This window comes from Motacilla alba, chromosome 4, assembly GCF_015832195.1.
Source record: "Motacilla alba alba isolate MOTALB_02 chromosome 4, Motacilla_alba_V1.0_pri, whole genome shotgun sequence".
NCBI lineage: Eukaryota > Metazoa > Chordata > Aves > Passeriformes > Motacillidae > Motacilla > Motacilla alba.
In genome coordinates this window covers 52,191,962-52,214,507 of record NC_052019.1, presented here as the reverse complement: position 1 = coordinate 52,214,507, position 22,546 = coordinate 52,191,962, and the positions used below count along the sequence as shown (strand labels likewise).

The 22,546-nt window shown below is 36.7% G+C and overlaps 1 protein-coding gene across 5 annotated transcripts in view; it reads left to right on the top strand.

Moving 5' to 3' along the window:
* Nucleotides 1–22,546, top strand: part of CCSER1 (coiled-coil serine rich protein 1) — a 615,878-nt gene that overhangs the window by 503,449 nt on the left and 89,883 nt on the right. The window contains exon 11 of one of the 5 annotated variants that reach the window (XM_038134234.1): nucleotides 18,851–19,615. The exons of 3 other annotated variants lie outside the window; for them this stretch is intronic. In XM_038134234.1, the coding sequence (XP_037990162.1) occupies nucleotides 18,851–18,939 (89 nt within the window). In that variant the 3' untranslated portion in view covers nucleotides 18,940–19,615. Of the gene's footprint in view, nucleotides 1–14,423; nucleotides 14,753–18,850; nucleotides 19,616–22,546 lie in introns of those variants that run through there. One more of the 5 variants, XM_038134238.1, reaches the window with a different exon arrangement.

The following is a 22,546-nucleotide window of genomic DNA, read 5'->3' as shown; positions in this document are numbered from 1 at the left end:
TCAAGGTACCATATCATAGGTGGCATCGTATTCAACAAGAGTTTTATAAGTCCATGAAAGGCTCCACAGACAAAGCAAATTTCAAATCAAAACCAACAGCTATGAGTTTTAGATGTGTATCCATGTATTTATGGGAGTGGAACACTATCTGATACTTAGCAGTAGAAGATGTAGTAGCAAGAAGGTGCAGTGAAATGGTGTGTAAGGAGTAAAGAGACAAAAAAATAATATTTCATTCACTATGGAGACAAGAAGCAAACAATTACTTTATAATTGTGTGTTACTATATATAATGAAGATTTTTCTGGGAGAAAAGTAAATAAGAATATCTGGGAAGTACTTACTCCAGTAACTGATTAAAAGGGTCAACAAATCAGGCACATACTGTCTTATATACAGGCAGCTGTCATGATGAAACTATTCCTGAGGCATTGGTTCTCACAGAAGATGTTTTTGATGGTGGGCTAAGTCAGGATAATGAACTGCTTAAATTATAGAAGATATGTCTCTGGGAAGATTTCTTTGAATACTGATCATCTTCTGGTCTAGGTCTACCTGTTTAGTGACTTTGGGTCTAGGTGCCGCAATAGGATAGTAAGTGACATGAAGTGACTTCCAGGATGTACAGTCACCAACAGTCTATTACAGTAAATTCCTGTGTGTTATTCAGGTAGTTCTTAAAAAGTGTGACCCGTTTCACTATAAGTGAAGGTAGCTGTTCCAGGAACAGAAGTACTTAATACTGTGTGTTTACTTGCATAAGAGTACCTAATTTGCAGGTTTTAGATTGAGCTGTAGGGTGGCAAAAAAGTAAATGGCACCTGAAGTTTCATATATTTTTCACCACCACCAAATTTTACTTTGTACAGCTGGGGGTTAAATACGGATTTCAATTTCCATTTTTTTGTAGCTTTTATTGGTGTTCAGCTGGTGAATGCAGCAAGTGTTCTTAATTGGAAAAGGATGTTTTGTTCTAGGCTGATCAGGGTAACGTGATTTGTACTACTCTCCTTTCACAGAGGAATTCCTGTGAAGGATTAAGCATCTCTACTGAGTTGTTAAGCCTGAAGAGTTCAGGATATTCCTTACCCTTCAGTATTAATCCAGTTAGTCTATCTGTAGCAGAGAGAGACAAATGAATTGCTGTGTGCCCTGCTCCTGCTGTGCTGTAGGATGCAGCTCTGTAGCTTCACATGTAGACTGTGTGTGTGTCTATAAAGCATCCCTAATGATGTTTCCTTTGTTTCATGGTTTTCCTAAACTCATTATGAAAATTTGTCATCTTAGAGACTAGAGTTTGAGGTGAAAGTTATTCCCAGACAGGCCTCATCATTTGATCATATCTAGTGAATAAAGCAAAGCACATGAGGAGGATGAGGGATAAGGTACCGTGGGAGCCAGCAGCTGAGTCAGTTCATGTGCAGAAATAATACAACTCAACAACTTGTTCAACTGAGCATTAAAGTGTTACGTCAAGGTAAGGTGCACCTGGACATGCATAGTGCCAGACACTGGCTAAAGATGAAGGAGCAATACAGGAGAGCAAATGGCATAGTCAGGGCCCAGAGCTCAGCTGTTTCACTTTGAGGCTCTGTCTTTGTGCGTGTGTAGGATTGTGTCTGACGCACCAAGGAGTCAGTTCAGCCCTGCACAATTATAAAGCAATGATAATTTTGTAACTTTCTAACTTTCAGAATGTTGTGGCCTTTTGGAAGTAGCTTTTCATTATATTCCAGTAAATTTACTATAGGTGGTGGTAGTGTTAAGAAATGAAAAACATTTGACTACAAAAACGAAATCTGAAGTTTGGGGATGAGATACTGCATTATAATGAACAACAAACTTCTCATCTGTCTTTTAAATTAATTTAAACTGTAGTACCTTATCAAGCAAAAGAAAGATGCTGCAATATTTTTGTGAAAAGGTAGAGACCTCCTAATTTTTTTACATTGATTGGAGAATGTTAGTACAAGGTTTCACAGAGGTAGCACAAGGAAACAGAAGTTAACATTTGCTAAAGTCAGTCCTGAGAGGCAATCAAGACAGAGGAAAGGCCAGGGAGCTGAGCTGATGGACTGCCTGATTCCAGGAGAGGGACATGGGCTGGTTTCTGTTCCCCACACAGTGCTCTCGGAGATGGAAACGGAGCCTGTGCTTGTGTATCCTGGCACAAGCTGGTTTTGGGAGGTGCTGCTGCCCTCACTACTTCTTCTGGAAGGATTAGGAGCACTTCCATTTCTCTTACTTCGTGGTCATCAAACACTAAGTCTTTTTTGTTTTTTCTCTCCACATGTGGAGCTGTGTCTGGAAACACCTGGTGTGTTTGAGACTCAAATAAACATCGCTTCTGAATGATGAGCTTTAGTTCTTCATAAGAACACAGCTGGGAAATTTTGCCTTCTGTTATTTGTGATGCAATTAATTAATCCCTTGGAATAATTTCATGATTTTTGGTCCAACTCTCCTTAAATCCATTAATTTATTCGTTTAAAATAAGAGCATGGGCCTGGAAGTACCGGATAGTATCTTTCCATAACAAAAAAAGAAACTGCTGGCTCCCTGATCAAATTCTGAATATGAATTGTTTCATATTCAGAAAGACTAATATGCAATATGTATTTCAGTTTTGCTCAGTATTCAAGCCTTGGAGAAATACTAGCAGCTTATCTTTTTTTGCCTGGAAGTTGAGAATTTTTTAGGTAAAGATTCAGTTTCAAAACTCCCAATAACTTCATCATAAATGCAAAAAGTAATGTGATAAAGTAAAGGTTATATTTACAAACCAATATTTCTCAGTGACAGCATTTCTTTGATTTCTTAAAAAATCCATTATTTTCAGGATGGGTATAATAAATTTCTTATTAAATTTTGAAAATATTAATTAATTACTGTAATAAATTACTATCAAACTTACTGATAGAAGCAGTTATTGAAATGAGTTTTGCATTTTGAACTATAAATAATCCTTCCATACAGGATGAAAAAAGCCCACAAAGATAACTTTTTTTTATTTAATACCTTAAAAGAAGCTCATATAGTCCTATGCAAAGAAGTCAGGAGTGCAAAAGCATGTTGTACAAGATCTCTGTATTTCCTCATGTCTTGGATACTTTTTGTGAGCAGCTTAGTGACCTTTTTTATTTGTATCCCTCTAGTTCTAGCACACTTTTTTGTTTCGTTCCCGTTTTTGTGTAAATAATTACAGGCTCTCTAAAAGCCATCAACTGCAGTAATCTAAGTTGCACCCACAGTATCCAAATTACTGAAGAACATTTTGTTTCCGTGCTTGCCCAGCATGCACACCAGCTACCATCACGCTGCACCTCTCTGAGAGGTGGATCACCCCAGCCAGTTCCTGCCTGTGGTCAGTCAATGCTGGCACTATGGATTGCAGATAACCAAACCTCTCATTGATGGCTCTTAATGTCAGCACTCTGCAATTCCACACCTGTCTGGAGCAACACCGTGGGAGACCATAAAGCAGATGCTACTACACTCTATGCTGCATTGACTGAACTCTACTGAACCCACTGCTGAATAGTTTTTCATATCTGTATTATCCCACACACACAGTGGGGGGTGTGTTTTCCCATATGTGTCTGTTCAACAGTGTTCTTAATTTTCCCCCATCACTTTTAAGAACCAGCTAGGGTAACCACAGGACAGAGATGGGGGGGCTGGTCATAGTGTGCTGTTCCCACTTATATTATCAGTGTGTGGCTGATTTGTTATGGGTCCACAAAAAAACTAACCTGTGTCAGGTGTAGTTCCCTCTAGATGCAGAAGTGGGCATTTTTGGTTTTTCTTATCTCTGGTGCCACACAGCAGATTGATATTTTGAAAACACCTGAGGGAAGGAAAATATTAGTAATTACAGTTCTGGGCACCTATGATGTAAGTGAAATACAAGAGAAACGAAGAGATAATAACTCCAGAAGCTTACTCTTTGGAGGCTTCTTCTCATACAACTTGTAAAATCCAGCAGTTTTTTCAGGTTTCACCATTTCCATCCTTATCTTTGCTAGCAATGGAAGATACTTTAAAAATTACAGTTTGGACTTCAAATATTAAGACACTTAAACACTTTTCAAGTATGTTTAGCATTTAGTTTTGGTTCCAGAACTTCCCCACTGTTTTCCTAATAGAATACAGTTGATACTTCATGAAAACCTCCTTATATATAAATAATATTTTCTTTATACAATTCACTTTTCAGTATTATAAATAGCAGAGGCGGCAATATATGTCAGTGAGTTTGATTAGAAGAGAAACAACATCAAATAGATCAATGGATTGCTTAAAATAGAAACTACCAGTGCAGAGTGTTTAGGGCAGCTTGCAGAGACACACCCAAAGTTTACCTGCCAGTTGTCTTGGTGAGTCATTGCTCTTACTGTGCAGATATTTAGAGTAGCTTGATTTGCTGAAACCTGATTTCATTTCAGTGATGTACCAGCGATCAAGTACTCCTTATGTCCCTTTGATCCTTCAGATTACTTCTTTCTATCCTTTATAGTTGACAGCTCCTTTATAGTATTATAAGGCATAACCACTTCAGAGGAGAAGATTTTTCAGATGTTGTGGGTAATGATATAGTGAAGCCATGACTTTACTCACAAATATTTTGTATATAGTATGTTTTTGTGTCTTGGGGAGGAAAGTGAAATCTTATCTGCCAAGCTATTGATTGGCCCATGGTGGCCCTGTCCACATATTTTTCAGACCCTAAGAGTAATTATTTCCTAGTGATCTGAATGAAAACAGGTGGAGTCTAGACAGAATAGCATTAAAAAAAAAACCCAAGAAGTGAAGCTATAGGGATGGGTTCATGAACTACTGCTGCTTTTGGTTTACTGTACACTTGGAAGACAGAGCTCATTTTCTGAGGAATAAACTATACCCCAAGTGTATTTAAAACTGAGGTTACTGGTATGCACTGCCATATTAACTCTGAGGTGCTGGGTTGGGTCGTGCTGCTTGACCTTCTGCTAAAATGTAAGGTTGTGTTATAGCAACAAAGCATCAAAACCAGCCCACAGAAATTCATGATGCTTTAGATGTCATCCATCTTTTTATTCAGTTAATTCTCTGTGCTGCTTCTTATCCCACCTTTTTAAATATGGGGCCAGTGAAGACAGTCTCTTTTTTTATCATCAACATTCAAAAGACCTAGAGAAATATTTTGTTGGCCAAGGTTGCTTTCAGTGTAGTTAGCATTCTACAGAAATGCACAGATTAAAGCATGTGGCACAGCCTTGTAGTGTGATGTCTCAAGTCAGACTCGTGGTCTCACCCATTTTTTTGTACTGAGCATTGCTTACTTGCATTGCCAGCATTCTCTATGGTTAATGCATGAGCCAATTCACAGATCCTTCTTCTTTTATTACTTTTTCTGTGCTAGGAATAATGTGCCCACACATCCTTAGTGCTTTGCACTGTTATGTTTCTCTTTCAATCCTAGGCAAGAAAAACGGGCTGAAATCACAATTAAATATTAATAGCTTAGAATACTCTGGGTTTGAAAACTACCCATTACTTTTATCTTGGAAAATAAAGGTGTTTATTCATTAGTCATAACTTTATGAATCAGTTATTTAGTGGAACGTTAATCTTTTTTTTCCCCCTATTTGCAAGAGTAATTGTTTCACTTTTCTTTTGCTTCTGGTGAAATTTTCTTTCTGTGTATTACATGCTAACATGGCTCTAAACCAGCTTCTCACTGAAGTTATTTTTAGCCTAATTTGCTGCCTTCTTAGAGGAAGAGCTTTGCAGCAGGGTTAAAATGGTATTTGTGGCTGTGGGCTGCAGACCCAAATATCCTGATCCTGAAATCCACACTCCTTCTAAGAAAAGAGGCTCCAACTACAGCTGCTTTCTTTGGATGTTTTCATTAGACACTGATACTCTTTATAGGTCAGTGATGCTCATACTTGCACTGGCTCTCAGGTGAGATAAGGGATATCTGTGTCTCTCTTGTGAAAGAGGGACATGAGGAGAAGCATATTTTGTCTTTCCACCTACAAAAAACTTTAAATACCTATCCAGTTCTGCTGTTTCCATAGGAAATTCAAAACTTCTTGTTCTTATGAGTTCTTAAAAGTAAGCAGGCATGCCTGGGGCTATCTGATATTCTGATATACGATATAACTAGCAGTGGAAGGCCAAAAAAAAACAAAACAAAACTGTAATATAGAAACTACCTCATAAGCTTGCAAAGACAGTTGATATTTTTTGGCCACAAGTAAAAAGCTAGTTCAAAACAGAAAGTCTGCTTGGGTTAGAAAAACTGTAAAAATGCTCAAAAAGAATTATTCCTTCTCATCAAATAGATACTTTGTCACAACAGAATTGTCATTTTAGATGGTTAGAATGCTTCTCATATGGATTATTGCTTGGTATAGATGCACAATTTTATTTTTCTCACCAGGAGATAGAAAGATTATTGTTTGATATATAATTGAGTATATATAAAAAAACTTGTTTTAAAGATGGCATGAGTTTAAAAAAGAAAAAAAAAGGAAAATGTATGTGAAAGATGCTAACTAAAGATCCTACCATAATGTTCTCTCAATTATAGCAGTTCATCTTTTATTCATTTGTCACCCTTGGCACTCGATTACATCAAATTCTCATTGGAAATACAAAGAGTGGATTCCCACTCACTTTCTTTTTTTGCTGACTTTTTTATTTATGTGGATGCACTTGAAAAAAGAAGCACGTGTGCAAATTGGTCTGAAGGTGGTGAACTTTGGAGCTCTCCCAACCTGTTGTGCAAATTAGTCGCGTTATGCCAAGGGAAGTGACCCATCTTCTGTGCTGGGGGCAGTGTTCCTCTGTGCTTTTCTCTTGTTAAGGATAAGCACTCAGGAAATGAAAAGCATATCCACTAATTGTCTCAGGCTTGTAAGATCTTACAAGTTTTAGATTGAAGTGTAGACATGGAGCTGGAATACATTAGGAACTTTAATAGATGGAAAAATGTTACAGGTTTGGACAGTTGGTTTTCCTGGCCGATGCTCTGCCTGCTTGGACAAAGGGATCAGCTGTATGGCAGGGTTGCTGTGGCTTCTGTAATGTGACATCCTGCTGGGGCTGTACATCTGTGATGGTTTTAAAATAACACTGCTGAGCATGCTCTAAGTGTACAATATAGTCTATGTGTGCCACAGCTCATAAAACTGACAGCATCATCGAGGATGGAAATGGCATTTAGTTCAAACTCTTGGACATTGCCAATTTCTGAAACTTTCATGTTGAAAACTCTTCTGCCTAGACATGAGGCTGAACAGAAGAATTAGCAAGATGGTACAAATCACAGTATACATATTGCCATAATTCTTGGATGATTTTCAGTAGGAAAACTAGAAGTAAAAACTTGACTATCTTTCAAAGTGTTTGCACATGCATTTTTGCAATTATGTGCCACCTATTATTCAGTAAGTGAAATCCTAGTTAGCCTTCAAAAGACTTTGCAAATGTGGATAACCTTCTTTGAAGCTCAGATATGGAAGATAAAGTCTAAGAATGTGTATGTGCATATATCTCTGTTAAAAAAAAAAATAAGGTGCCAAATATGACTTTCTAGGTCAGTGAAATAACTGAGCTAATAGCAGGGCATGCTGTTGTACATAATACCATGCAGTTTGGCAGATTTAACTGATTGTCATGTTCTGACTTCCTCTGAGGAGGACATGGGGTGTGTGCATGTAAATTGAAATGTCATGGCAATTATGGAATTATTTGAAATATTTATGCATGACACTTCTATCTTGCAATTGAATAATAGTATTTAGTATTATGCTGTTTTATGATCTTCTGGAAGATATCTGCAAAAAGAAATATTTTCATTTTTGCCGGTAAACCACTCTTGCTTTTCTTTCTGATATTATTGTTCTTTTTTTATGTGCAGTTATAGAACTATGTAAGTTATGCATAACCATCCTTATTCTAAATGATCAATGACCAGTACAATCTCAGAAAATCCTGACAAATTTTCATAACTTAAAAATCATAAGTAGGATTTTAATCTATAGCGAAGATGAGTAAGTCTGGGAAGGGGAAAGCTTTCCAGAATGAATTACATAAATTAAGCTAAATGTTCGAAGCAAGATTTTTTTTTTTTCTTTTTTTTGTCTGCTTGGTACCCTCAGAGAGAAACATGAAACACATTTTATTTCTAGGCAATATCTTTTTATTTACATCCACTCAACTCGTTAGCACTGGGAAAAAAAAAGGCAAAAAACTTGTGCTAGAGCTGATAATAATTGCTGCAAGCTGCATGTTTAGACACATTGTACAATTTAAATGAGTTAAATGTACAAAATTCACCCATTGGGATCCCTCATGCCCCCACTTTGTCATTCACTCCCAATTAGGATTTTTCTGTAGAGCAAACAAACAAAAATCCCTCAAGGACCAATTCTTCAAGGCGTTGAGTGAACTAAGAAGGCGAATGTCCCTTGTTTGAACTGAAGTCATCTCTCAGAATTTCACACCTTTGTTCAGGCTGATGTGCTGGAGTATCCTATATTCACTGTAATCATTGAGGGGTTTTGATATTTTGATATTTTTTCTGCTCTCCCCATTCTCACCACCACCATTTTATTATTTTAAATGTGTTTCCATTACATAAGACTGTTTCTCTATGGCATAGAGTTGGTTTCTTTTTATATATTTATACATGGTCAACTAATGGTCTATAAGCTCTGATGAAATTTTGGAGTCTATTAAAATAGTTCAGGCTTCTCGTAAGTAGATCTGCAGTAGGTCCACACCAGCGTAGAAGTCGGAAGAGGTCTGTTGTCCTCCAGCTTCCCCTTTCCCTCCTGAGCAGCTTAGTATAAGACACAAAGTATATTAAGTTTATAACTGCTGCTCTAGCTTAGGATATTGAGGGTACCTAACTGCATCTTTAATTATTTTCCACGTTTTTGTTGCTGAAAGTTGTAAAGAGTTTGCTTTAAATAACACTGATGAGTGTCTAGACACACTGTAAAATTCTGAGCTTCTGCAGGAAATTATATTCGAATCCCTTCTGATGTAAAGAGGTTTTGACATATGCTGTGCTCCATGCAGAACCATAATGGCAATTTTCTTAGCCCTCTTTTCTTCAGTCCATCTTATTTTTCATAGTATACCTTCTTCTTTTTTTCTTTTAAATTATAAAAGTAGCAATTTGGGATGGGCCAGTGATAGATATGATTCTAAATGTCTATCCTCCGAGCTGGTGGAACATGAAATACTAGATATCATTTTGCAATTATGCTGCTGTTGAGTTTAGGTTTTATATGGTGAGAAGTGATACAATATTTCAATTGAAAACTATCTACTCCTGCTAAGTGGGTGCAGGGGATAATTCTGATGAAATGAAATCCGTATAAAAGTCTGTTTAAAACTAATTCATCCTCGTGAATAGCTGCAGCCGTGTACCAATGAATTTGGGTAGTGGCCTTGATGTTTCAAGAGGAAATGAAAGAAGTTTGTTCTTTGCCCAGAAAAACCCCAGAGTAACATTGACAGAGCAGTTAAGCAAACTAAGTTTCAGATACAGTTTTAGCACATCAATGTCAGAATACTCTGTGGCTTCCAACAGGGCCTCGCAGAAGATGTGAGATCTAGGCACTGGCCAAAATAGTGTGTAGAGGACAATATTTGTATTCTTCTCTTGCCATTTATTGACAATACCTGGCACCCAACTCTTGTTTTGTCGGAGAGTTGGTTTGCTGTTGTGTTTTGCCAAGGACAAGACGGTGCATAGCTGAAGGGTATCATGAATCTAAACAGCCCAAGGTGCTCCTACTTCTATGAAAAAAAAGCTAATTTAAGTAGGAAGTCAGTGAGTTTGGAAAGGAGGATTTTTTTGTAGTCAGTGGAATGACTGGAAATAAATGGATTGATTAATTAAAATCAGTATATCTACTTACGGAGTGAGGTACTGGAGCATGATTTATGTGGGGAGTTATTGCACTGGACTCTTTGATCCCTTGCTTTGAGAATTAAATGTAAGAGTCTCATTCTCAGCTTCAAGGTTGAATACAAATGCTTGTGAGCCGGCCCCTGTTAAATTGTGTCCTGTCACTCTCAAGCATTCAAAATTCCATCGAGGCCAAACCCACAAATTCCTTCCGAAACCTCCAGTTTCTTTTCTGTTGCTACATATGGAGTTAACCTCCGTGAAAATTTACTAAAGTGAGTTTTTTTCCAGTCTTCCTATAAATCTCTCTCTGTGTCTCTTACAGTGCCGTATAAAATTTGTTGATGAAAGATTAAATGTGCAGTACTTGCATGCTGGTTAACCACCTTAGGTGGTTAACAATAATTAATTGTAACTATTCTCTTTCATGCCAAAAGACTTAGTAGGTATGCTCCACTGGAGAGATAATATAAAATGCTTTACCAAATGATAGATATTTACTTAGGGCTAAGTCTTGGTAGTTTATTGTAAAGTGTCAGGAAATCTATTTGTATCAAGGAAGTATTTATAAACATTCCTTTTGCAACAATTCTTATGGAAGGTTTCCAAGTGGTTATTGGGTAGTTCCAGACAGAAACATTTTTCTTCCCCAGTAAAGAGACACAGAAGAGTCAATTTTGAACCCTTCAAATAAAGATATACCAAGAAATGTGATAATTATGATATTCATGAAGGGAATTGCATGACAAAAATACAGAAAAGAACAAATTTTCTTTCTAAAATAGAAAACAAAACTTTTGAGGCAACCAGATTTTGTCTTTTTCTGCTGAGAATAGTTCACAGTGTGAGTCAGTAGTAACAAGGATTCTGAATAAAGTCCATAGGCCAACCCATGGTAACCTATATAAGGGAAGGGGAAATAGCATTTGGAAGAATAGAGTTTACCCAGAAGAAATTAATGAAAGAAATTGCGACTTGATGCACTGAATGAGCTGAAAGGATGTCACAAAAAACCCCAACCAACCAACCATCCAAAACCTAAAAAGCAGCCCTCAGAGAAACCCATCTCATACTGTTTTCAGTCCCTGTTGGCCAGTTGCATGGGGAGATGTCTCACAGTTGCACCTGGAGTTGATCCTGCTGCTGGGTAGCTCTACCCTGATCCTCTGGGTATTGGGGTTTTTGGTTGTTTTTTGTTTGATTTTGTTTATTTTTATTTTAGTTATAGGGGGTTTTCCACCTTAGGATTTTGTACATTTTCATATCCATGTTTGCTTTTATATCTTGGAGCTGTTGACTCTGCCCACATCAGCAGTGAGAACAAGTATCTCGAGACTGCATAGGCCTGTGGGGAAAGAGGGAAAAATTCCTTCCAGGTCTTCTTCTGGACTACTACACTCAGTGATAAGCAGCACAACATCTCTTTGAGTGAATTTCAACAGCAGACAAAACCCACCCCCTCTAAAGAACTTATGTATCCATGTGGGAAGATGAGGTAGAGCTCCATGTTAAGGATGGAGGAGTAGGGGAATTAGTGGACATTTCTCTGTATCATACCCCAGTTCAAATCTTTTTATTGAATTGCATTAAAATGTAAGGTGGGAACAAAAGCCTGGGATGAGTATTTAAATGACAGTGGGTTTGCATGTAGAATTCCAGGAATGAAGCCCAGTGGTTGAGATAGCTGACTGAGCTGTGGCAGAGCTTTGGGTGGCTTCAGCAGGACCACTTACATTCAACAGTTTGAATTTGAACCTTGATTCTGGTAGTCTTTTGTATTCAGGATTATTTTTATTCATGGCATGGATCACCTCTGTTATCAATCCTCAGCAGATTTCTTGACAATAATTTTTCATTTCAGTTACAGGTAACTTCGTTAAACACCATTTGTTTTGGGTCTTCCTTCAGATCTTAGTGGTATCCAATTAGTAGTAGAAGATATTTAACCTCTATCAGTTAACCATGGCTTTGATGACCTACCAGCAAAATTTTAGCAAAGTCTCTATTTGAAACTACTGAAAAGTTTCCCAATTTTAATGAAAATATTAGGAAGAGGTGGGATAACACGGTGACTTTGCTGCCTGCATCAGTGGATTCAACTGCTGTTTCATCCTGGTGCCTTGAACTTTGTATGTTATTACAATGGCTTTTGCTTCTTTGATTTATATGTGACTTTAGAACATAACTTTTTGCGTTTTAGTTCTGTGGTTTATTTTTAGATGTATTTTCTCGGTAATTGAAAGCTGTAATGGTGCACTAAAGAGAATGGTAGATAAAAGAATCAGCCTGCTGTGATTCCAGCATTTCACTTTGAACCATCAGTTGGCTCCATGATATGTAGCAATTTTGCTTTGAAACATGGGATTTCAATCTATAATCTAATTATTGCTGATTTATAAGGTAATTTAAATTAATTTAAGTATAGTATTAATGATTTCTCAGATAAATCAAGTGAATAACAGAAAAAAAATTGTGCTATTTTTCATCATTATATGGTTGCTTTAGTTGTATTTGATTTCTCAGTTTTATTAATTTGTCATGCTTTTCAAATTACACCAGTCAAATATATAAACCAAAACCCCTAAGAGTGTTAGAAGTTTCCAAGAAAAAAAAAAAATGCATAAGATTAATGCAAACTCATTTCTTAGTAATTAGAATTGTTTACTTGTTTATAATTAATTAATTGTTCTTTTCCTTGTCATTTTAGAAGACTCATGTCCTAAGTTTTGCATTTATTTCCAAATTGTCATGGTTATGTAGTTTTCAGAAAAAGAACAGAATCTGTGTTCACACAAAATATATATTATATACAATGTGTTTAGTGTACACTTACAATAATGTATATTAGCAGAGGACATACAGATAATATTGGTAAAAAAGAAGTGCCAATTCAATAAATTTTCACTTTTTGTACAATTGTGAGCAAATTCTTATTAAATATAGTTACCATTTTCCTCTAATAAATTCATATTGTCAGAATGGGAGATTACTCACAAGATTCAAAGTTTCAGCAATTCAAGTAATACTAAAATCTTTTATTTCTCATGAACCTGTATCCTAATTGCCAGAAAAAACCCCAAAACCATAATGTTAGCCCAGTCCTTATAGCTGTATTTCTTATTTCTAATGGTGACTCCAGAAATGCAGTCCCTCAGCTCCTTCCATATGGAGCACTGTCTATGCATAAGAGGGCACTGCAGTTAAATCTGCAGCCCTTTCCTTCTCCCACAGTCAGTAATCTGGCTGTTTACTGTTGCAGAAAGAAAAACCTCCAAAAATACAATAAGGAACAACAGCAGATTTTTCTGTAGTAATTTCTTTTGTATCTCTTTCTGTAAATGGCTTTCAGCAGTGATTACATCTTGCAATGGAATCTGTTCCATTAGTGGACCAACATATGAGAAAATTTGTAATTCCAATTTTAGTGTTACAAGGTAATTAAAGCACCAGATATAAATGACAGGTGAGTCTGAGGTTATCTGTAGTTTTATTTTTCTGGTCGTGTATCACGTGAAAGGCTGAATATGGGAGTTGTGAGCAGTTGCTGCTGTTTAATGTTGCCTTGCTTTGTTGCCAACAGAGGTTAAAAAGGTCTCCTCCCTTTTCTGCCATCCATCCACACACACCTGCCCTCAAACCGCAGCACATCCCTTCCTTTCTGTTCCACGATGGCCTTGTTCAGGAGGGGGAGCCTAAGCACATCAGTGAAGGAACAGGCAACAGCAACCTCCTAAGTGGTATTTCAGCACCTACAAAAATTATGGGCAACCAAATTTTCAAAAAGTCAAATAATGCTTGGACTGGGCTTTCTGAAAGCAGGTGGATCACACCATGTTGTTTAACTCCCCTTGGGTATCCTGCTAAACCAGAGAATCAGAGTTTGGTGTGGTCTGTACTTCTGTAACCCTCCATTTGTTTCTTCATGTGGTTATATAAAAACTAGAAGATGCATTCACAGAGTGAAGTTTTAGTGGAGGTGGTTGTTATATATTTTTATATGTATCTTTTATAACCTCTATAATCATCTACCCTCTTTGGAATATATCAAGATAAAATTTAAATGCTTCTTCTTTTGTTAATTTAAGCATTTTTTTCCACTGTTGTTGAAAAGATGTTAAACACCTCACTCCATATGTTCATAACCTAAAGTAGCACGTAAGGTCAAAGTGCCCAACAACAAAAACCCAGTTGCTCTCTGGTGACAGTGGTGGGACTTGTTTCCAGTCTGTAATACTCTAATAATGAAGTACATGTTACACTCAGAGAGGACCAGCCTTTCTTTACTGCAGCTATGAGCAGAAAGTAAGCAAAAATCAAGGTGATGTCTGTAAAGATGATCAGTTCAGTTTAGAGATGTGAAGTGAGTTGAAAGGAGTGCAGTATGTCCATGAAGTTTTCTAGTTCATTTTTTGTTATATGTGTTTGAATACCATTCTCATTCCTTCTCTCTTTTTTTTCTTTCTTTTACCTTCCATCCATCCATTGTCACGCATTGCATTCTTGATTACAGTCTGTGTAATCGTTACCACCGTGTGAAGGCAGTTTCCCACATCGCCAGGTACGGTGTCACACGTCAAAAAAACGTTTGTGTGTTCTCCAACCTAGTCAGTGTTGTGATAGCAAATTTCTCCTGTGTTAGCCTCTTTTCTTCCTCTCTTCCTTTCCCATTTAGTATGAAATAACATTGCTGCAGGAAAATGATTTTTGAAGTTAATGTCTTTTTAAAAAAAAATGTTTCATTTTTCTGGATCAAAGAGGTACTGTCTTTCTTAAGGGCTCAAAAGCACTACCCTAGAGATTTTTGGTTGTCCACAGGTTATGGCCTGGAACCTGTAGTCTTTTTAATGTATTAATAAATGCTATGAAGTTCCATTTTTGCAAAATCCTTGAGCTGCATTGCTCAGTTATGTTTTATTCTGATTGTGATTGGTTTATGTTAAAAGCCTGATACTCAGCTCTAGTTTTCATTTCTGTAATGGTAAATACAGATGGATCAATTAGTGCTTTTGTTAATGCTTATTGTTCTAGTTTTGTATCTAAACTGTCATTCTTCAGTGTTTATGTGGCCTTTAGAGACGTGTTATTTGCAGGTTGCTACATGGCTAGATGATTTCTTTGAGAAACTAGTAAGATCCTGAAGGTGCTCATTTACATGCAAATTTTTATAACTTTTAATGATGTTTCTGAACATCACTGTCTTGTAGCTTGATTACTTTTGCACTTGGCAGAAGAAAATTTCATTAAAGAGCTGTTGCAAGAGACTGTTTTTAGCAATAGTGGAAAACCATGTCTTACGACCCATTTTTCAGGGATTAAAATTAATGTAATGACTGTGAGTTCATGAGCTTATGCACATTTATTATACCTAGACATGTGGAACATGAATCATGCCTTTCTAAGCATTCTTCTTGCAAGAAATAAGAAGGAACAAGTGTTCTTTCTAAATGCAAATTATCAAATTCAAAGCTGGTAAAAATGATTGCAACCCAATTTCATCTGATGTGACACATCTCATACACCATTTCTAATACCATTCCTTTCAATTTAATATTTATTTTGGATCAACTTACAGTCCTTATGGCTCTCAAAGCTGCAATGTACCGAGAGGCGTAACTTTTTCTGAATGAGGAAAAAAAAAGTTTTGAAAATTACACAGTGACTATTCCTAGGCTGTTTAGTTGTATCTCAGCTTTTTTGTTCTGATATCCAGTGTCTCTGCAACACCTTCAACAGCATAATCATTTCCCCATTTGAAAACATTTAACTTACTGTATCAGTTCCTCTTTTGCTAGGACACTAGTTGTTTCATCTGTCCCTTCAACTTCAGACTGTAAAATGATAATAAATTAGGTAAATGGTAATAAATTAGGAAAAGGGAAGTGGCAAGTACTTATTTTTAAAGTAATACTCTGAAATAGCTGGATTTAGGTGTACAACTTCTTCTTGTATTGAGTGATAACAGCACTTAGAGCTGCTAAGATCCATCTCAGTACCTCATTCACAAGCTGGAGGTATTCAGGATGTTTTTTGGCATAAACAGGATGCAGTTCTAAACAACTGCAAGCTGCAGCTTTGTAGCATGCAAACTGCAAGGTGCATTGTTGCAAGGTCAAATGTAAATTAACCATCCTTGCTCCCTTGCTTCAAACTTTGCATAATTACATTACTTTAATGGATTTTCCTTACTTATTAGTAAGGCAAAATATGTGGGAAGTAAAATTATCTATTAATTGGCCCAATTCAGCCCAGGGATAAGGGTCGTGGTTCAGTTGGTGTAATTGTGTGAGGTAATGGCTTTGTTATGGTACCTGCTGTAGAATCACTAAATGCAAAAGGACAAATTTAACGTAAAATAATTAAACATTGATTTGTTTCAACAGTGAGCTTCCTAGAGAAGGAATAGCTGGAAACATTGAGATAATTAGAGATAGATATAAAGGATGGATGAATAGTTGTATAACTGAGTCTAATCCCACTGGTGGGCTCAGTCATTTTGCAGCATTTTTGGACTCAGATTAGTAGAGAGTATTCCACATTATAAACAGTACATTTGGGTCAGAGAAGCACACAGTATACCTGTCATGCTTAAAATAAGACTTAAATCTGTTTGCAGATTTAAATATTCTGCTTTCACTAAGGTTTTGCAATCTCAAGATCACTCCTGAAGTTCAAACACCTCTTTTGGTATTTGAAGACTATATAGCTCCAGCAGCTTTTTTCTTACAACTTTTTTAGCATAACCTTAGTCTGATGATCAAAGTTCAGTAAACTGTAGTCATTGAAAATAATTTTTAAAGTGAATGTCTATAATAAGGCAGGAGAACAGGGCCTGAATAAAATACAAAAGTCTATTTTGCTTCTGGGAACAGTCTGAGAATAAACAGAAAAGCCTCGTTTTGTAGCACTGCTCATAATAACAGTGCTAGTAAAATCTACCAAATTATTCTGCCTATTTTCTGCATTCTATGTTGCTGGTAAGAAAGTAGGGCAATTCACACAAAAGTGTTATTATAGCGTATGGATCACGAATTTGCTGTAAGTTGAGAAAAAGAAAATATGTATTTAGCTACTGCTATTTAAATTGCAGTCCTGGTAATCTAAGCCTTCTGTGATTACATTGTTTGTATTAATCAAAAATATCCATTAAATTATTGCACAGGTTGGACTAGCACTTTTTAGATGTAATCAGTACTAAATGAAGCTAAGCCAGGAATACTACTTGTACCTGGCCTCTTGGCCTGTGCTACTGAACTTTCTATTCTGTGGATTTTCACTGGTAGAGCCTTATTTTTGTTTTGTCACATCTTGGCAACTTGAACTACCTGAGTGAGATTGTGTGTCTATGGCTATTGGCATTTAAATGCTTTATATATTTTATCATTTTTAATTTAGCTCCAAAGACATATGATAAATGTAATATGGAATTGCCATGTAAACAGTACTGTGCTTTTACATTAGACAATGAATAATTGAAATTTCAGGTTATATCCAGGTGCTATTCTGAGATGAAATTGTGAGATTTCAAAGTACTCTTTCACCCAGATCATTAAAAATCTGCTGGAGGATTTTCTTCTGAATCTGTTTTGGTTTTATGCAGAACATATTAAAAGCTGAAAAAAACTCCAAGCCCCCAAAGACTCAAGTTAAAGGAAATCTCTGTAGTTCCACTCATGAAGCGGCTGAAATTCTATGCTGTTATAATTTTGTGAAAAAGCAAGAAATCCAATCTATCTGTAATACTATTTTATAAAGCAAATGCTATTACAGTTTCTCTGAAAATGTGCTTGTGGGTATATTTGAAATGCACTGGGAATATGAATGCTTGATGGAATTAAGTGCAGACAATGAATCATGGTGATCAGATATTCTCTATTAACAAATATTATCTTTTAAAAAGACTAATTCTTGTAACTAAAAAAATCAGTCTTTTTTGTTTCAGACTTTAATGAAACAATTCAATTTTGGCACACAGCTGTAATGGACAAATGCCAGAGGATGGAAGCAAAGGGCAGCGTGTTTGAGTAAATCTATATAGATTAATGACAGTCAAACTCAATTTTAATGTCATTCTTGTTGTTTTCAAGTCTACCCAGAGTCCTTAGGAGATGTTAGTTGGTGTTTTTTTCAGCACAGACTGGGAAGATGAGTGTGTCCCAGTTTGCTTGGTACCTGCTGCTGTCCTGTGCTTCTGCAGTTAGGTCAGCTGAACTTCACACAGCTTTTGACTCCTGCTGTTTTTCAATGCTAATTTTAAGCAGTTTATTAAGTGAGGGTGAATTTCTCATGGCTCAATGTATTCCTGTGAGCCTTTGATAATTGGAATAATCACTTTATTTCCACTTGCACTCATCTAAGCTACTTAAGTAGATAGTACAGTAGGCTGAGGCAATGAATGATTTCTTCTTTCCAGCCGTATGTCGGTCACGCAATAGAACTGCAAATCAGAGCTAGACAGCGTGCCAATTACTACTTCCAAAATGTGTCTCTCCCACAGAAGTTATTTATGCACACTGCTAATTAGCCACTGAGATTTTTGTTCACTGGAGGAGAACGGATCCACATGCATGGCGCTGCAGGAAGCCTAAAGTATGGGCAAGGATAACTGTGTCCAAGGCCCCAGGCCTCCTGCTTCTCAGCAGGACATTCTAACTTTCAGTAATAATTTACATTTTAAGATAAAATACTGCCACAGGTGTTTGTGGCTTGTAATTTCAGACCTTACCTGAAGAAGGGCACGAGGGACTTCAGGCAGGATCAATATGAATAAAAGTCGAAAATGCACTGCCTTCTCCCGTTCTTATCACTCAGAATTTTCTCATAGTGGTGAGGAGCCTTTGAAACTGTCTATATTTATGGCTTTCGAAAATAGCAATTCACTCTTACTTTTGTTTCTTTTGTTTCATTTCTTAAGCATAATTTATTTATTTTTTGTTTCAGATACTTCACCCAGGAAAACGTGTGCTTCTGCTATCTTGTCTAACCAAGCCTTCTCATTTTCACCACTTACACATAAACATCCCATATAGAAATTATGTAATGGAGACATATCTCTGCTCAGAGGTATAGCACTTGCTTCAAATAAATAGCAAGTTGGTGAGAAATGGATGAGAGATGTAACACTACAATGCAGTCAACCATAACTGGGGAAAAATGCTAACTCAGGAATAAGACAGAAAGCAATCATGATGAAGTTGTTGTAATCAAGCTGGCCTGTGTAGGATGCAAGGAAAGCATGAGGAGCAAAAGAAAAGTTGTCATTAAATCAGTTGTAGGTAATTTAATGATTATTTTAGGTAGAATCAAGATTTCAACCTGTTATTGAACTTTTGCTCCCTTTTCAGTTTTTCTCTCCTTTTTTGCATGTAGCTCTGGTCTCAGCCTCACCTTAAATGTGGTTTCTTGTTTTAGTCAGTTGCTGTTCTTTGTGATGTCAGTTTAGGAGTAATGTCTACTGAGTGCCCTCACCTCAAAGTTGTGGTCTTTCTGAGCCCATAAATCTCCCCTTTTACATTGGCACAGCATCATTAGGATGAGCAGTGAGTTCTCTGATCCTCTGCCACTGCAGGGGCCTCTTAGAAGGACCTTAGAGGTAAACTACTTTGGCCATGCAGCTGAGGAGGGGATGAAAACAGTATTGTTTTAAAAATTACCCCCTAAGTGCCTGCCTTCCCCTTCTGCTCCTGTTTTTGCACCAAGAATGAGAGGCTTCTGCCTTTCTCTCTGAGATCTGATGGGGCCTCCTTGCCGGGAAGGATGCCATGCCCTGGGGTGCCCTAATAGGTGCAAATGTTGCAGTCCTGAGTCAGCAGCATAAAGATAATATGTGTATTTATATACTAATTTAGGGAGCTCCAGCTTTATGGAAACTTCATAGTATGTTGAAGGATGTTTAAGGAACAGTGATTTATTAGCCACTGTCAGGAAAATCTCTATAAGCAGGAAGGAAAAATTGCAGAAGTTATGAAGTAGATGAGGCAATAGAGGAGAAAAAGAAAGCACTCAATCTCACATGTGCATATTTTATTCCAGATGTTAGAAGCACAGAAGTTACAGTCAGGGTAAATTAAAGCATTCACATAGCAAAGTGAAACTCAGAATGTAATCTAAACTTGTGATAATAATAACACCTATGAGAATTGTATGCTTTCAAGTTGTTTTTATATATTGCCAGTGTCAAATGAACAAAACCAAGAAATTCACATTTCTACTCCTAGGGAAATGGAGAAGTATGGCATTTAAATAGCTGTACAAGTAAGCTTTGAAAAGCCTATATTGAATATCTAATTTTGGCAGTAATGCTCCTCTGCATTCTCTGACCAATGTGGAAAATTTTAAATATGAGTTATTATCTGTATGAAATCTTTCAAGAGAAGATGCAGGTAAAGGTAAATGATAGTCACTCATTTGTCACTGGCCATAGTAGAAAGTGGCAGCCAGAAGCTTATTTATTTTTATGCTAAAAAAAATGCTGTCACGCTGTCAAACATGCCCAAGCAATGCTTTCTGGATCCTTTTTCATATCTGTTTTCCAGTTCACAGAAACAGCACAGAATGAATGGGTTAACTTTTAAATAAATTTCAAGTTTATTTTTAATCAATAGCAAATTAGGGATTTAGTCTACTGAGCAGCTGTGCCATAAATTAGAATGGCACAGCTCAGGTAGAGAGAGATTTTTGACACTCCTGAAGACAGGAATGAACAGTCAAGGGACAGACAGATGGGAAACTCGTTTAAGCAGCTTCATTGTCAGTCACAAAATCAATGTGATTTTACATCTTCAGAGGGGGGAAGAAAAAGCCCTCCTTTAATATGTTTATACCAACTTAGAATAAGTTTGTGCAAAGGGCCATGGAGGTATGTGATTTAGGTCTAAATGAGAGTTCAGCCAAGGTGCCAAGATGAAAACATGCTAAATAAGATGGAAATAAGGGTGTCATGACAGCACTGCAGCTGCCAGTGCTACCACCCCATGCAAATCTGTCTTGCTGGGCTTGGTAGTCAAGACCAGTTGTGGATTTGTTTCCTCTTATCAGAGTTGTAATGCAGTTTTTGGAAAGAAGCAGAAAAGGGCAAACATAATGTTTTAAAGATTCATGGAACTGCAGTTTTTTGGTAAAAGCTGTAGGTTTACAGGACAGTCAGCAGCAGAAAATGCAATGGAAATGGCTAGCTGTTTCAAATAGTCAACATTTTTTAGGCTGTCCAGTCGGCCAAGTTCTTAAGAAAATCTACTGAGCTCTTAAAAGAGCAGTGAAAATATTATCTTTATGTGAAACAAAATAGGCTGAGATACAAACAAAAATGCAATCTGCAATAACTACAATAGGCTATTTATTGGAAAAATGTTTAAGAATCGCTTTTGCTGTGAAGGAAATGCATTATACACAGCAGTGGTGCTGGAGCTGTATGCTTCTCAAATTAGGTTTACACTTTCAGATTAGAAAAATGAGTTGAAAATGTGTTGGGAAATGTGAAATTTTCCTTGGGAGCTTAATGGCTTATTTGCATAAACTACAAAATAATCAAACAAACCTGAGGCTGGCTTTTAAAATACTCACCAAGGAAATAATATAATCTGTTCTTGTGTAATTTTAACAAAAACTTTAATTGACCTCACAGTGTGGTGGTGTAAAAAGTGTGTGATATAGTTAGGTATTGAGATAGGCTGTTGAATAAGACAGTAAGAAAGAAATAGCAGATGTGGTAATAAACAGAATCAATGTAAAACAGGTGAAGAAGTGTCCTTAATGACTGGTGCACTGCAGCATGTCATTTTATACTTAAATTAATGATGCAATTTAAGTAAAATGCTAATATACTACTAGAAGTCATATCATTGTATTGCTAACTTGAAATTTTATTGAAACATGTGTGAGTAATAAAATATTTTATTATTACAATCTGGTTTTTGTGTTCTTGGGGGCAGTTTGGATTCACAGACCTTGATGGCACACTGATCCTCTATGAATTCTGATCCAAATGAACCTGTGCTTGTCTGTGTTTATGTTTAGATATTTCATGAAGTCTGAAAATCTAAAGCTCAAGGCAAAGGTTTCATAACATAGTTCCAAAATCAATCCATTGAAAACAACCATCTACCTTTTTCCCTGTCTTTAGTTAAAGACACATTCCTCATGCCCTGCTCTCACTTTTGGCTGTTTCTACTTGTTTCTTTCCTCTGTTAAATCAGCTGGAGGGAAGAGTCATAATTTTGCACAGTTCAAACTTTGCTCTGCCCATTTGCTGTATTGTAGAAGGGATAGGGGTCATGTATGATTGCAGAAGAGCTCAGAAGGGTTCCTCACCCTCACAGGAATAAATAATTTTGTAAATGACTTTATACGCTATGCTGTGTTTCTGAATGCTCTGAGTAAGAAGTGACACACTGAGCACCCACACTAAATTTTCTTCCCCTTCACTACTGAGTTGCAATGAATTGCGTTTTTTTCTTGTCTTTAGCTAACATTTATGTTTTCACAAAACTGCCATATCTTTTGATGCAATTTTCAGCTTCAATAGCAAGTAAGGTTTAGGAGTAAAAATAAATGAATAAATTTTTTCCAGAAGCAAGAGACAAAGCTTTTTGTTGCAAAGATACCCGGGAAAGTCTCATCCAGATTTTAAATAGTGCT